Raw genomic sequence first — 16,608 nt, forward strand, 5'->3', positions numbered from 1 at the left:
AGGCCCCCTACCTGCCATAGGCTAACATTGGACCTACTCTCTCTGCACCCGGCTGCCCCTGTGCCGCTGAGGGTGTAACTACTGTACCTACCTGAACCTGGGAGACTGCCGAGTCTAACCCCAGAACCTTAACTCTGCCAGTCGAGTACTTACCTGAAAGACGATAACTTAACATTTTTCCATAGGGTAACATTGACTGGTTTTCACTTGGAACTTCTGCCAAGTGTCGAGTTTTGAAACTTTGAAATATTCACTAAAAATCATCCGATCAACGAAAACAAAATTACTCACCTGTTACCAGGAGAGATCTCAGTGCTGGATCTTGGTGCCCAGCACTGACCCTGAAAAGTAATTACGACCGTACTTCCCTCTAACTTGATTTTCCCCCATAGGATAACATTGCCTGGTTTTCACCAGAAATTCTTTTAAGTGTCGATTTTTGCAACTTACAAATATTCCTTAAAAATCGCTTGTTTACTATAAACGATTTCTTTCAACTGTTTACAGGAGATGCACCAGGGCTGAATCCAGGATCCAGCCCTAAGTAATAAAAACATATTCAAAGTAATTGATATTGCATTTAGTTAAAATTCCCATTGAGCTCAATGTTATTATTTTGTTAGGATTGTGTTGCATATTGCAACAACTGTATCTATTGCATTGAAAAGTCTATTGCTTATTGAAAGTATTCAACTATAGCATCTCATCCTGAGAAAGTATTTTTATACCTACTTGCGGTTCTAAAATAAAACAACAATACATTTTTACATACAAAACAATTGGCCTAGAGTTCAGTTCTTGAGTATGTGAGACCATTTGCTGACTGTGTACAACAAATGCTTTACACTGTCCTCTGATACTGCCTTACTGCTCGACCAAGCTACCGCTTTAGAGAGTAAGTTTATATCTAACTTTAACCTCTGCCAAACCTCTGGTGTCTGTTGGACTCTGTACACACTTAACCTTGCGTTGGTGCAGTATATACAGAGCCACTTTCTTACACACGCACACTGCCATCACATTTAGGATTTTTTTATACAAATAAGAAAACAAATTGCAAATAGATACAAATCTACTAACACAAAATCTGAAACGAAATACACTCCACAAATGCCAACCTTGAAACTGAACAAAAATTATTAAACAATAGACACCAGGCAGTTCACTTTACCACTCATAGATGCTCCCAAAACTTATTTTGCGTGTGGTAAATACTAAAACAAGCAGGCACACACAGCCCAGGGTTAGAAGGACACTCTGGGCAGCACATATGAGTCTTTTTCCGCGTACCTCTTCGCCAACAGACTACATCTCCTACTGGGAAAGTCTTTTGAGGGTGTGGGAGGAATGGGATCAGGAAAGTGGCGATCTTTCAATCTAGCCACATCCTCCACCACTCCAACTCTAGGAACACTTGCCTGTTCCTCTAAAACAAGGCTGCCTATTACAGACTCCTGAAACTTTGCAAAAGTCATCTTTGACTCAGGACAAGAATCCTTGTAAACAACAAAAGCATTAAAGGTTGCCAAGTGGAAAAGATGGATAGCCAACTTCTTACACCAAATGTAAGCCTTACGAAGAGCAGCATAAGGTTCCAACCTCTGATCTACTGTCAACACCACCCATGTGCCTATTATAGTCTAAAATGCACACAGGTTTGCGCGCTTCAGCAACCTGACCCAAAACAGTCACAGGTGAAGTGCTTCGTCATGGATGGTAGTCAGCATGTAGACCTCTCTCTTGTCTGAAAACTTCACAGCTAGAAGTTCCTCGCAACGCACTGCACTGTCCCCGCACAAGCTTTCGACAAACAAGTTCTTTTGGGAAACCTTTACGGTTAGAGCGGATTGTGCCACAAGCAGCAGTGTCCACTTTGGCGGATTCCCTGAACATTCGCACACCAGTGTAGAAGTTATCTACGTATATATGGTGACCTTTGTTAAAAAGTCCTCTACCAAGTTCCCACACAATTTTCTCAGTCACTCCAAAAATGGACGGACAACCAGGGGGATTAATCCTGGATTCCTTACCAGTGTACACCCTGAAATTAGAGACATATATCCAGTCCTACTGTCACACAGCATATAGAGCTTAATTCCATAGCGTGCCCTCTTACTAGGAATGTATTGCCTAAAATCCAAGCGGCCCTTGAACAAGACCAAAGACTCATCCACTGCTATTTCTTTCCCTGGAGCATAGATCTCAGAAAATCGATCTACAAAGTGATCAATGACAGGCCGAATCTTAAAAAGACGGTCACACTCAGAGTGATATCGTGGCAACGCTAAACCATTATCGACAAAATGCAGCATCGGAAGCAGAAGCAAATACCTATCATGACTCATGACTGCCGGAAATATAGCCGTTGCCATCAAGGGACTAGTAGACCAATATGAAGACATTGATGGCTTCCTTAGCAAGCCCTTCAAAAAAGTTAAACCCAAGAACTTCTTCATCTCTTCCAGATTTGTGGTATCTGGTAGCTCTAGAATGGGGCTTAAGGCTGGCACTGTTGTCCCTCAAAAACTGTTCGACATTCAAATTAGTCTGCTCAACAATCTCTGCCAAAAACACATCGCCCGTAAACAACTGAAAAAATGTTATTGGCAAAATGTTTTCTGTATTCACTCTACACCCTGGAACACCAGTAAAGTCTGGTCATGCCGGCTGCACCATGCCTGGGGCAACGCAGAGATAATCACTACCAACTGGAAGCCTTGCAGCCCCAGGCTGCAACCTAGATGCCTCTTGCTGCACTATACCAACGGGAAGGCTTGCAGCCCCAGGCTGCAGCCCAGATGCCTCTTGCCTCACTATACCAACGGGAAGTCCTGCAGCCCCAGGCTGCAGCCCAGATGCCTCTTAGCGCACTATACCAACGGGAAGCCTTGCAGCCCCAGGCTGCAGCCCAGATGCCTCTTGCCGCACTATTGGCACATCAATGTCCTCCTCTAACACAGGCACTTCATCCGCACTGAGAGTAGCTTCATCCGCACTGAGAGTAGCTTCATCATCTGATGATGCCATGTGGAGAGAAAACTCACTGCCTGAATCTTCCACTCCCATCTCTGCCTCAGAATCAGTCACTATCTGAACCATGATCAGAGGAAGACTTGAAAAGCATACCAACAACCTGCTGAGCAGTAATCCTGCGGCTAGCCGTTATCCTTACTAAGAAAGGAGACTGCACCAACAAGTCAACAACAACCAACACTGTGCAAAATAAGTAAAAAAAAGTGTGCCTTTATCACAAAGATCTATATACTCAAAAACTATACGATTCACTTGCAAGAGACCGCTACACTCACCTGCACCTACTCTGCAGAGAGACAGGAAAAACGATATCCCACTAGAAGGAAGAAAAACAAAACCAATTACTTACAAAACAACAAAATACACATCGAGCATAAATGCAAAAAGTTTTTTACTCTCAAAAAACAGAAGCCAAACATTCTGCAATTACACCATTTGCAAAAAACACATTCATGCAGAGAAATGAAACTCATTTACATTGTACAAAAAAAGTCTCTTACCAAACATATACAAAACAGCAGAACCTCCAGTAAAAAAAACGCAACCTGGAACAGTCTAAAGAGCAAAAGCCTTGAACTAGAACAAAAAGGGAGAAATAAAGCATTAAAATTGTAATTCACAAGAAATAAAACAATTAACATTCTAACACGCAATGTCACTACCCAAATGGTCAGTCGGCCAGATGGGCCTTCAAATAGGGCTGAGAAAAATCGGGGGTGATCTTGCCCAAGGGATCAGATGAGGTTGTCTGCCAGGTCAATCTGTCCCCCTGATGGGGCAGAAAACAGCAGAAAGAAATGTGCCCCCCTTGCAAAAGTAATAAATCCCTAGTGCCTAGTAGAGTTTTCTGCCTCCCCCTGCCCACCTTGGGCAGAAAGGTCAAAAAAAGGGGCAAATCTGTCCCATGTTGCTTCCATTACACACAAAAAAAAATCCCTGGTGCCTAGTGGGGTTTTCTGCCCCCCCCCCTCTCCTCCCGGGGGCAGAAAGGGCAAACAGAATACACATAAAAAAAAATAATTGCCCCCTGGAAGCGATCCTTGCCCAAGGGGTCACTTCAATTTAAAATAATTCCCTGGTGTCTAGTGGGGGTTTCTGCAGCAAGGCCATAATACCGGGGTGATCTGCCCCCAGGGCAGCAGAATTCCCATACAAAACAAATTGGCCCCCTGGAAGCGACCTTTGCCAAAGGGGTCACTTCCATTTAAATTTGAAAAGAATCCCTGGGTCTAGTCGGCTTTTCGACCCCCCCCCCCCCCCCCCCCCGCCTCCCGGGGCCAGAAAATGCCAACAAAAATGGCAGATTTGCCCCCGGGGGAGGGGGGGGGGGGGGGAGAAAAGTCTTTAAAATAATTGGCCCCCACAGGAAGCGACCCTTGCCCAAAAAAGGACATCCCTGGTGTCTAGTGGGGCATTCCTGCTGCACGATCGTGAAGCAGGAATGCCCTGCATTGAGACATCAGGGGAGAGGAAATACTCTTTCCTCTCCCCCGATGCCTCAATGTGTGTGCATCTGGCCCCCCCCCGCCCCACCTGAGCACACAAACTCATCCTCTCCTCCGGATTCCGGCAAGCAAATGGCTTCCAGGCATCCCAGCGCTTCCTGATGATGTTCGTGCGCGCTGTGCGTGCTGACGTCACAGTATCGCCTGGGGGGAGGGTCGGGGGTAGCAGCGGAAGCTCTTCCGCTGCCATCCAACTTGGTGCCAGCATGTTGGGTTGCCCATGGGGGGAGCGCAGGTGCATCCCCCATGGGTGGGTGCCATGACAGAGCGGTTCCGTCATGAGCACAACCCAACTGATGCTCATGACGGAACCGCTCCGTGGTATGCTGTGGTATCTATTCTAAGGTAAGGAATCTGCAGTTTGAAGTCTTTTCCAAAAGAAAATGTTAATTACCTTCAGTAACTCCTTTTCTGGTAGCGAGACTATCTAACCTCATATTTCTTCCGACCCTCCCTTCTGCCCCACTCTGCGAACTACACTCCTTCCTTTAGCACACTGGTCGCTACCATTCTGACGTGCATCAATGTCTGTAGGCGTGTAATGTGTCCCGAAAGAAGCTGATGTCATGCTGGTGTGGCGGCTATAGAGGCAGCGCACACATCAATTCCAATGAGACAGCACTGATGCAGTGTAGTTAGTGCCACCTAGTAGTGCGCAGAGGTACTGCTCAAGACTTTCTGGATCCATTCTGACACCTGGGGGCTATTCTCAGGTAAAGAATCTGCTCTTAGGTAGAGTCTCTACCAGAAAAGGCTTTACCAAAGTACTTTGTGTAAAGACTGTATGGATTGTTTTGCAATGCCAATCCTCTTTTTGATGATTGAGTTTTTGCAGATATGTAAACTTATGTATGGTGCCTTCCTGACATCGTTTTCACTCTTTGTATAATGCCATTTAAAAAAAAGATGCAAAATTATGTTCTTGTGCCCGAGATTGGAAGCATTTCTTGTGGTGAAGCATGTAGAGGAGTTAATGTGCAGTTTTTTTTAAACTAGGTTCATGTCTCAACAGTCCTCCCTACATGCCTTTCACAGTTGGCCTTCGAAGCCTCTGCAGGTGGAATTGAAGTCTTGAACAGTTCATGTTTGTACAAGAGAGCTCTGCTGGTTATGCATTGTTTCCTCTTGTGAGAAACACTGCTAATAGATTTGCTTTTCCATAGCTTCCCCAGTAAAATAACTTCCCTTGGTCACAGAGTGCATTTTCTTGCCCCTGGATCTGTTGTTTCACTTTGCAAAAGATGTGTCCAGGCAGTGCCAACTGCTGAAATAGAAGCAGAGCTGGAGGTCCAGTAGAGAGAGAATGACACAGTCCTTAACTTCTGATGCCCCATGTGTTTGCCTGGTGTCATCCCTTTTCATGAGATATAACCTGTTTGTCTCTATTGTTCCTGTTATTTCTCTTGGCAGGTCCGGCGGTGGGCAATCCTCACAGCCAGAACCTTGGGCAAGGTGGACCGTGATGATTACTATGACCTGCAGGAAGCCTTCACCTGTCTCTTCAAGGTCATTGAGCTGGGCTTGTTCGATAGCCCTGATATTTACAGCTTTTACTCTGTTGAGAAAGGGAAACTCATTCTCCTGCCGTCACATCTCTACGATACCAACAACTACAAGAACTACTGGCTGGGTGAGAGGAAATGTCTTTCTGTGCTTCTTATTGCTGTTGATTCATTATAGTATGAAAGCTAGTCCTGCACAGCGCACATCTCCTGATAACTGGGGCATAATCTTTGGAGTACCTGCTTTGGCGTGTCTGTGTTATAGGGAGTCTGTACCCACTGTTCTCTGCTACCATTGAAAGACCCTCCATTCCTAGTTGCAGTATGCAGTGCTTTAACTCTATGGGCTGCCAGTAAGATTGTGCATCCTTTAAGCATTTCACCCCAGTGTCACAACCTTATGCTATTTTTTGATCCCCCATTCCTCAAATCAATGAGTGGACTGCAGGCTAATATTCTTCAAAATCAGGGCTCACGCAGCACAAAGGAGTCACTCAGAAAATCCATCTTCTGTTTGTCCACCTGGCAGTGCTATTGACAGATAGGAAAATCACTGGGGAGGAAGGAAGGATGCTGAAGTCATTCCTTCCGCATGGCCAGGCACATTGCAACTGCCTGTGGCAGATGCACCAATGGGATTTGCAGCCCCAAGGTAATTTACTAGCTTTTGTTGTGTAACCTAAGCTGTGCTGCTTCCTCCATGTGGCTCTATTAGTGAAGGTGATATAGGTTTTACGCCTGAAGATGTTTTCAAGGCGATAAATTCCATACTGATCATTGGGTGTTCAACGCCTCTTGTGCTTAAGATTGCAAAATTGGACTGAAATGATTTTTTATATACAATGTGTAAATATTCTTTCCTTGCCTTTGCGTGTGGCAGAAAAGCACCTTCTTCTTGTCCCTCTTCACCTGTCTGTCACCACACTTATTTTCTGTTCCCCATGGAGTGAAATTTTGAAACCTGAAGGGATTGTTGCGACAAGTGTATTTACTACACTCATCCCTCATAATTACAAGTCATCCTGGGAAAGCCGCGTGTACCCACAAGCCTGGGTTTAATTCATGTTTCACTTAGAAAAGTTAGGTTTCAGCTGGAGGTAAAACCTATGAAGATTGCACCAGTAGATTATTTTTATTGACCGGTTAACACTTTTATACGCTTAATCTGTAACTTTTAGTTTTCTTTCCCTCTTTTGTTTGATGCCCCGCTTGTAGAGATGATGTTGATGTACCCAGTAACCTTTTTTGTTTTGCATGTTTCACAGGCATCTGCATGCTCCTCTCGGTGCTGGAGGAGCAGACCCTGGATTCGCTGCTGCTAGGCCCAGACAAGGAGAACGATTTTATGCAGTCCATTCTTCACACCATGGAGAGGGATACCGCAGGTGAGGGCAATCCTGATCACGACGGACTATGCAGGAAAGCATGGACCCTTTGTAAAAGCAGATGCTTTCCTGTAATTGCATTGAGAGATGCAGGGCAAATAACTTTATGGCAATATAAGGACAAAGGAAGATGCAGAATCTGCTTGAGTGGCGAAAGATGGTAATACATGTGGATGAGTTATTATGAGGGTGATTAGTAACTTTCAGATCAGAGAATGGCTCTGACCATTGTGAACATACAACAACAAGAACACTCTGGGTCTTGGGCGATATTGGTAAGACCCATTCTCTGTCTTCAGTCGGTCAGCAGCTTTTGGAAGGAAATATTGCAGCGTGCTAGTCAGTCAGGGTGTACTCACTATGAATCTAAATGTGCCTAACACGCACGCCAAATGATCCATTCTGAATCTGTGGTTTAGATCCAGTTAACCCATGTATTTTCTGTCCCTTTTTCATGTTTGTTTCACGTGTTCAAGAAAGTCCAACCTGGTCTTGAAAATGTCTTCTAGCATATCTTTAAACAAAGCCCAAGCATTGAAACCATGCCCATCTTCACTTACCACTTGTCCTAGCTAGGCCCAGAGTCATATCCTCTGTCTTAAGACCCTCCCTGCCTCACAACTGAAAAGAAAGATACAAAGATCATCAAGAACACAGCCTGTGTATAATTCACTCTCCATTCCTCATTCCCTACTAAGCCTCTTCTTAACACAAACTTCGGCCAGCACTGCCCTACCTTGTATCGCTTCCTCAGAAATGTCAACCGTGCAGTCCCTGATTTGGTGCCTCCACTATTCACATGACTTACACCACCTCCTGAAAATGAAGTTGACAAACTGTCAGTATATGTTACACCGTAAAACCCCTCTCCCTTACCTCTGTCAATTGCTACTTCCACTCCCCACCCCTTCCAGCTACTCCACTCTGTAACTCCTGGTGTGCCTATTACACTGACTTGCTTCCCCTGGTACATAGATCCCTGGAGTTGGGGGTGGGTATCTGAGCTGGAACTCATACTGGAAGCAACATATCAACATTTCAGGGGTAGCAGTGTTGACATTTGTGGGAGTTGAACAGCTTGAAGAAAAGATAAACCTAAGCTCCTTGCTCATTTATTTAAAAAACGTCTGGCCCCTCTGGCTCCAATTGGGAGGACCCAGATTTGGTGGAGCCAGGTTTTAAGCACAAACTCGGGTAATGGAACCAAAATGGACACCTGAGGCTTGAGCCGGGTGTTTAGTGTGATTGCGCGACGCTGTGAGGCTATTTAGCATTGTTTTTACAATTTACTGCTTTTAAAAATTAAATTGTCACCCTACCTGTTGCTACAGACTCCTCTTTGCTATTTTGCACTTTTGGGCTGGTCGGAGCATTCTTGCACAGTTCGTGAGTCCCGGTTGCTCACACAGAGCCGCCATCTTGGGAGCAGCGAGGGTAGCGCTCTAGGCTTTCTAGCGAGATCCTATTTAGGTCGCTGCTCTCGCGACCGCGCTAGAGGACACCTGAGGCTTGAGCCGGGTGTTTAGTGTGATTGCGCGACGCTGTGAGGCTATTTAGCATTGTTTTTACAATTTACTGCTTTTAAAAATTAAATTGTCACCCTACCTGTTGCTACAGACTCCTCTTTGCTATTTTGCACTTTTGGGCTGGTCGGAGCATTCTTGCACAGTCCGTGAGTCCCGGTTGCTCACACAGAGCCGCCATCTTGGGAGCAGCGAGGGTAGCGCTCTAGGCTTTCTAGCGAGATCCTATTTAGGTCGCTGCTCTCGCGACCGCGCTAGAGGACACCTGAGGCTTGAGCCGGGTGTTTAGTGTGATTGCGCGACGCTGTGAGGCTATTTAGCATTGTTTTTACAATTTACTGCTTTTAAAAATTAAATTGTCACCCTACCTGGTGCTACAGACTCCTCTTTGCTATTTTGCACTTTTGGGCTGGTCGGAGCATTCTTGCACAGTTCGTGAGTCCCGGTTGCTCACACAGAGCCGCCATCTTGGGAGCAGCGAGGGTAGCGCTCTAGGCTTTCTAGCGAGATCCTATTTAGGACGATGCCCCCGCGACCGCGCAGCGGACGCGCGCAGCGGGCGCGCCGCTGGCGCGCCAAAGGCAAGCCAGTCTGCGCCCGTCCGCGGCCGGCCGGGGACAGGGGCCATAACCCCTGTCCAAAAAAGCCCTGCTATCTGCTGGAGCGCCCAGCAACTCCATGCCCTCTGCCGGCCTGTCGATAAAGCTTGTCTTCACAGTCTTAAGGCAGAAGATACTTCCATATGCAATGTGTCAATACAACTGGCGCATCGACCCTGCGTGTAAGATTATAAATAGAAGGCTCCTATGCGGATTACTGAACACTAGGTCACTGCGAAAACATAGTCTTGACATCTATGAGCTACTCATAGACCATAAGTTGGATTTATTATTTCTTACTGAAACTTGGCTTGATTCTGATTCTGAACCTGACATAGTGGCGTCTCTACCTCGTGGCTACGCCATGTCACGCTTAGATAGAACTGTGGGCAGAGGTGGCGGAATAGCCATAGTTTATAAAAATCCGCTATACTGCCAGCTTGAACTACTGAACATTGCCGACAGTGAAGCGGGTGCTTTTTCCATTAAGGTTAATGATGGAAACGTATTGAAGGGCCTTTTGATTTATCGTCCTCCAGGCCCTTTCACTCATTTCTCTAATAGCCTTATTGAGAGTCTGACTGAGACAGCTCTACGCAGAGACAAATTTATGCTCCTAGGCGATCTTAATATCCACTGGGAGGACCCACTGGACAAAGGAGCTACTGATCTCAGTCAGCAATTACAATCTCTTCAATTAGAGATTAAATCTGAAACCCCCACCCATCAAAAAGGACATTTATTGGATCCGATTTTTATGAACTGGAAAGAAATTGAAATTCACCCCCCCGTTCCACTCTCTTGGTCTGACCACTTTCTGGTGCCCTTTACACTAAGCATCCCTCCTAGCCATAACTATAAGAGCATTAACTCTAAATATATGAGTCGCAAATGGACTGCTTTTTCTAAAGCCAAGTTTGACATTGCTCTTACCAAGGATGGGAATCCAGGAGGTGTGGATGCTACATCTGCATCACAGAAACTAGAAGCTCGTATAACCAAGGCCCTAGATGATATTGCCCCGCTATGCTATAAGAATCCGCTTAGCAGATGTCAGAAATCCGCCCCATGGTATACTAAAGAACTACGTCTGATGAAAGCTGATTGTAAACAACTGGAAAGACAGTGGAGACTGGCTTATTTGGATCAAGCAAAACAGAAATATATCGCTAAACTTAGAGAATACCACACCCAAATTAGGCGTGCCAAAACCAACTATTTCTCTGGCAGAATAGCTGATGCCAATAACTCCACTAAAGAGCTTTTTAAAATTTATAAAGAGATTGCCGTTTGTGGCCCTTTGACTGACCCGTTACTGGTCTCGGAAGATTCATGCAATCGCATTGCTGCCTTCTTTTCGGACAAAGTGGCCACTATCTATTCCACCTTCTCGGGAGGAAAAACAAATGGAACAGCTTTCAGGGAGAGTAAAGCAGTCGATGTAGGAACAAACAGCTTGACTAACTTTCTTGTTCCTTCCTCGAAAGAGCTTCAGCGGTTATGTCGATCAATTACGTCAGGATCCCCACGCGATTCGGCATCTCCTAAGCTTCTGGCAGATCCTTGAACCTTACATCCGACAGGTTTTGGACCTTTCTTTTGGCCTCGGCAGCGTACCTCAAAGCTGGAAACAGGCTGTGGTACTTCCGATCCAAAAGAAACCCAACCTTAGTTGGGACAGGCTGGATAATCTCCGACCCATTTCACTCCTACCCTATATGGCTAAAGTGGCTGAAAAGGTGGCCAATCTCCAACTTATGGCTTTTGTGGACAAAGCCAACCTGCTTCACGCTACTCATTTCGGCTTTCGGGCCCTTCACTCTACTGAGTCTGCGTTACTTTTGGCCACTGAGACCATTAGGAAAGGGGTTGATGAGGGGCACACTGGCCCTTATACTACTTGACCTTAGTGCGGCCATTGACACTGTAGCACACTTCACCTTGCTACAGTGTCTTAACAAAGGAGGTATCACTGGTTCGGCACTTATGTGGATTCAGTCTTTTCTTACTGACAGGAGTTTTCAGGTTAGACAGGGAGAACATTACTCTCGCATGTTCTCTCTCAACCAAGGGGTTCCTCAGGGCTCGGCCCTTAGCCCCACCCTGTTTAACCTTTATGTTTCCCCTGTTGCCACTATTGTGGAAAGACACGATCTCCAACTAGTGTCATATGCCGATGACACACAGCTGGTCATCTCACTGACACGAGCTCCTGACGCCGCTGCATCCAGCTTCAGTGCCTGCATGCAGGAGCTTGCATCCTGGATGTCTAACAACTGCCTGAAGTTGAATGGGTCAAAAACTGAAGTGCTCGTGATAGGAGGTGCACCAAATGTGTGGTCATCGGCATGGTGGCCGGACTGCCTAGGACTTACCCCTATACCTTGTCAGCAGGCAAAAAATCTGGGAGTGGTGTTTGACAGCAAACTTTCCTTCACGGCCCAGATTAATCGGGTGGTCGGAATCTGCTTCGGCATACTTAAGAGTCTTAGGAAGACTCTCGACTTACTCCCAGTTAGTGCTAGGCAGACTCTTGTTCATGCCTTGGTCACATCCAGACTCGATTATTCAAATCTTTTGTATCTGGGTGTGACAGCAAAATGCCTCAACCGTCTCCAGGTTCTTCAGAACGCTATTGCCCGTTTGGTATTGAGGCTTCCAAGAAGAACATCATCTAAAGTGGCCTTAAAATCCCTCCACTGGCTACCCGTCAGGGAACGGATTATCTTTAAGGCACTATGCCTATGCCACCGCATCATTACGTGTAAGGCACCCACTCCTCTCTGTAATCTCATTACTCCCTACAGACCTGGGCGGTCGCTCAGATCCTCGGGCACTGGACTGGTCACCATCCCCAAAGTTCGAAAGGCTAGAATGGGAGGAAGATCCTTCAGATTTTTGGCGGCAAAAAAATGGAACCTACTCCCGTTGGAGCTGCGCCTTGAATCCTCAGAAATCAGTTTTCGTAAAGCACTAAAAACACATCTGTTCCGCACCGCACTGGTATGATCTATTGCACGGCTCGCCTTTTTGCTTCTCATCTTAGCGCGGGGACACGCCGGGGTGCGTAACCATGCGCTCTACAAAACTCCATAATAATAATAATAAGAACTTGCCACTGGGCAGGTCTTTTCCTAACCCACAGCTCCAAGTTACCTTCAATACCGACACATCTCTCATGTATTGGAGAGCACATCTGGTTCCACTAAGATTTCAGGGTAGCGGTGAACACATCAAGCAGTGCTACACATCAGTGTGCCGGAACTAACAGCAGAGTAACTAGACCTTCAAGCTTCTCAATAGCAAATTTGCAACAACTTAGTTTTTATTCGCACAGACAGCACCACAATAAAGCACCGCATTCAGAAGCAGGGAGGCATACACTGAATATGATCGTGGTCAAGCGCAAAACATTTGACACTGCTCCAGCAGCCACCACTGAGTACATGTGTTAGTGGAACACATCCCAGAGGCAAACCGTGAATTTTTTTTCTTTCTTTGTTCAGTAGGAGCTATCTGCAAGCCTAGGAGTGGGACATCAGTAATCACGTGCCAAACACTTGCTCTCAAGTTTGGGGCACACCATCAACCTGTTTGTAACCCATGAGAAGGCAAAATGTCCTAATGTCACTCCCCGGTGTCTTCACCCGTGGTTCCTTAGCAATGTCCTGTTTCTGTTGGTATGGATAATTACTGCCGCTACTACCACTGATACCTTATGTTTTGTGAAAAATATGTCAAAGGGACTTATTCTCCTAACTCCAACCTGGGTACAGCATCACTTTATTAGTACTTATCAGTGCTATAGGAAATATCAGTTTGCCTGCATAAACGGCTGCAGCTCTACACAGAGGGGTCCTCAGCAGCGGAGTCACTTATGGGATCCCTATCTCGGGGAGCACAGTCTTGTGATTGGGCACCTGAGATCTTAGACCTTTGGTACGTACGACTTCCTCCAAATGTATATAGATACTAAAAGAGGCTCGAAACGAGGGCATGTTATGCAGCTGAATGGAAATGTTTGTCCACTACTGTAACTATTTAAATGTACAGCCCTGACATGTTAATGTACAAACAATTTGTTATTTTATTAGATCTGTAAAAAACAAAACTTGCACACGTCATACTTGTACATTGGGGCTCCATAGCGACTTACTTGCAAAACAGACAGCAGTCTACCTTTAAATTTTTAGTTGTGAAAACCTTCCTTAAAGGTTTAAAGCAAGTTATACCCTCCTCTTTACAGCGGATCCCTTTGTGGGATCTAAACATTATTCTTAGTAGACATCTAAAGACCTATTTTAAACCAATAAATTCATGCCCACTGCAGTTCCTTTCTTGGAAAGTGGACTTCATAGTACAATCACATCCTTGGCAGAGTCAGTCATTTGCAAACTTTGCCAGTGGAAGTAGCTTTTACACAAATACATAAGGACATAGTTGTGCTGCGAACACACCCTATTTTGTGTCAAAGGTAGTGTTGCTATTTCACGTTAATCATTTGATTGAGCTAACTTCATATTTCCTGCATCCGTCACTTGCTGAAAGAGATTTTGATGTTATCAATTATATATTACATTGACCTGACAAATACATGTGCAACAAAGTTGTTTGTTGCACTTGCCCAAATGCATGTTGGGAAGCCTGTGTTAAGACATTTGCATTGCCAGGTGGATTGTCAGGTGTAGTCAAATACGTTAAGCCAAGGCTAAGCACGCAATACACCACTATAACTACAGCACATTGAACTGGAAAGAAAAGAGCAACAGTGGCCTTTCCAGCTAATATACCATTAGGTGATATATGTACAGCTTTTACGCAGGCATCCGTACATACATTTGACAAACACTAGGGTGTGGACATTGAAGCCTGACAAGAAACACGTGTCGCACAGTCTGAAGACCGCTGACCTCACTGACTGAGACTTCATGTTGGCTATGTTCTAATCCCCCTACCCCCCACTTACTCCACCTTCAATCTCTTAAAGAAATACACAATTTGTGAATAATTAGAAACCAATAGAAAGATGTAACAAAAGAAGCACGAGTTGGTCAAACTATACTTGACACATTATTCCAGCCATCTCGGATCTTTACTTGCAGACCACTGCTTTGGGGATTGGAAACAGCTTTTTAGTCTATGTACAGCTTGTGATCTTTAGCAGCACATGCTTTAAATGGAAAGTTACATACCTATAACAGTTTGGCTATAGATGGGCAAGTGCCTTTTCCACCTCTATGCATGTGAGCATGCTTCATATTGTCTACTCCCAACATATTATGCTATTATTCCATTTCCCAGACAGTGCACTGGTTGTCATCTCATCATTAACACTCAGTTTATGAGCAAATCTCGATCTGAGGTTCAGTCTGTGTCCTAGAGCGTTATGTGTTTCCTGGGCGGTCTTGAGACACCTTTAAACCGAAACCCCTTTTTTAAAGTAAAACAATCTGTCATTAAGCGTTGGCCTCGTAATTTTCAGTCTTGTGAAACCTACAGCACTACAAGCTGCAAACAGATTGTTACAGGTAAGTAATGTTATCCTTATTCATGGTGGCCCATTGTCATGGTTCCCTCCTAAGCAAGAGATGGAGTCCCTACTGGTTTCTGTTTCAAATGTCCTTTTGGCTCATGCAGATTACAAATGAATAGGTTTATTCTCGTTCAGTATCATTCTTTCTGGAGGATACTTTAACTGCAGATGCCTCACTGCTCTCCCTCTTTCCATTCTGCGCAAGGGCTAGCTGTAAAAAATTATTTTTTAAAAGGTTATAATAAAGGTTGCGTGTTAGACTTTGGCACACAGTTACTTGCAGTTTGCCTCAGCTGACCCACGTCTGAGTGCACAGATCTGAAAGAAACTCGTAGTGATAAATTCCTTACCTTAGAATTACCCCCAGGCGTCAGACTGGATCTGGAAAGTTTTTCGGCAGCCGTACCCCTGTGCGTCGGAAGGTGGCATCGTGCGGCTCCGAGTCCGTCGTTGGCGTCATGGTCCCCGAGATGACGTCACGGCAGCTACTTAGATGCCGCCCTCGTGCGCTGACGTCAGTTCTTTCTTTTTCTGTGCATATTGAGACGCAGAGCCCTTCACCACGAAAAAGAAAACTAGCGGGAATACATCGAGCCTTACTGCCGTGTAGACAGTATTTTAATGAGAAGTTTGCACCAGAAACGGGAGCGTCTCCTTTCTTACAAACAAGGTGAAAGTTACTCCGAGGTCCGACTACTAAGCGGTTTCTCGTGACTCGCTCAAAGCGCAACCACCTGACGCTATTCTTGGCGTATTTGAGCTAAGAATTTTGAATTTTGAATATAAGGACCGACCATTGAGCGGTACATGTATGTTTTTAACGTGATGTCACCTGCACATCTGAAGTAGAAATTGAGCAAGAAAGAAGATTGCCAGATAAAAGTGGTCCATTTGACAAGGACATTCAGAAAAGAATGGTTCACCCAAATGAATATCTACTTTAATGATATAGGCTTTGAATTTGAAAGAGGGATAGAATATATGTTGTCCTGAAGAAGGTGGTTTTATGCAGTTTGGGTACCACCGAAACACGTCGACGCTCATTTTTAGGAGGTTACATCCAATGAACGAATAGCATTGATCATAAAAAAATAAGATATTGTCAATACTGTTATCGATTCAGATGGAATAACCATTGTCAAAAGATTCATTTTTATATCTGTTCTTTTTTCTCTCTGTTTTTAATGAATTTTGTATTAAATAATTGAATTATGTATTTTAGAAATATTGTGATGTACATTCTGATGATGTTTTAAAATAAGATATAGATAAAAACATCCCCTTGGTTTTTCCTTCTCAGTACTGTTGAAGTTTATGGTGTGATTGAGGTGTAACAAATAGTGGATTTTGACTTGCCAAGAGTTGTTGTTTTTTTAAATCTTTCTTTTTCTGCGCCAGCAAGCGCAGATCCGGGAAGAGCAAGAACCCCCAGTCACTTTTTGATTGAGTTTTTCAAGGGCTTTTGTCTCACTTTTTTCGGGTCGATCGACTCCTGGTGTCGTAGGGATGCCCGGCTTTAAGAACTATG

The 16,608-nt window shown here is 44.9% G+C and overlaps 1 protein-coding gene across 2 annotated transcripts in view; it reads left to right on the top strand.

The window, feature by feature from the left end:
* The window catches only part of SETX (senataxin), a 674,415-nt gene that overhangs the window by 167,499 nt on the left and 490,308 nt on the right, over positions 1–16,608 (top strand). For both annotated transcript variants that reach the window (XM_085613922.1, XM_085613923.1), the window contains exons 5-6: positions 5,949–6,168; positions 7,306–7,425. In XM_085613922.1, coding sequence (XP_085470048.1) covers positions 5,949–6,168; positions 7,306–7,425 — 340 coding nt within the window. The remainder of the gene's footprint in view (positions 1–5,948; positions 6,169–7,305; positions 7,426–16,608) is intronic.

The sequence above is a fragment of the Triturus cristatus genome, chromosome 1_2, assembly GCF_964204655.1.
Source record: "Triturus cristatus chromosome 1_2, aTriCri1.1, whole genome shotgun sequence".
In the NCBI taxonomy this organism is placed as follows: Eukaryota; Metazoa; Chordata; class Amphibia; order Caudata; family Salamandridae; genus Triturus; species Triturus cristatus.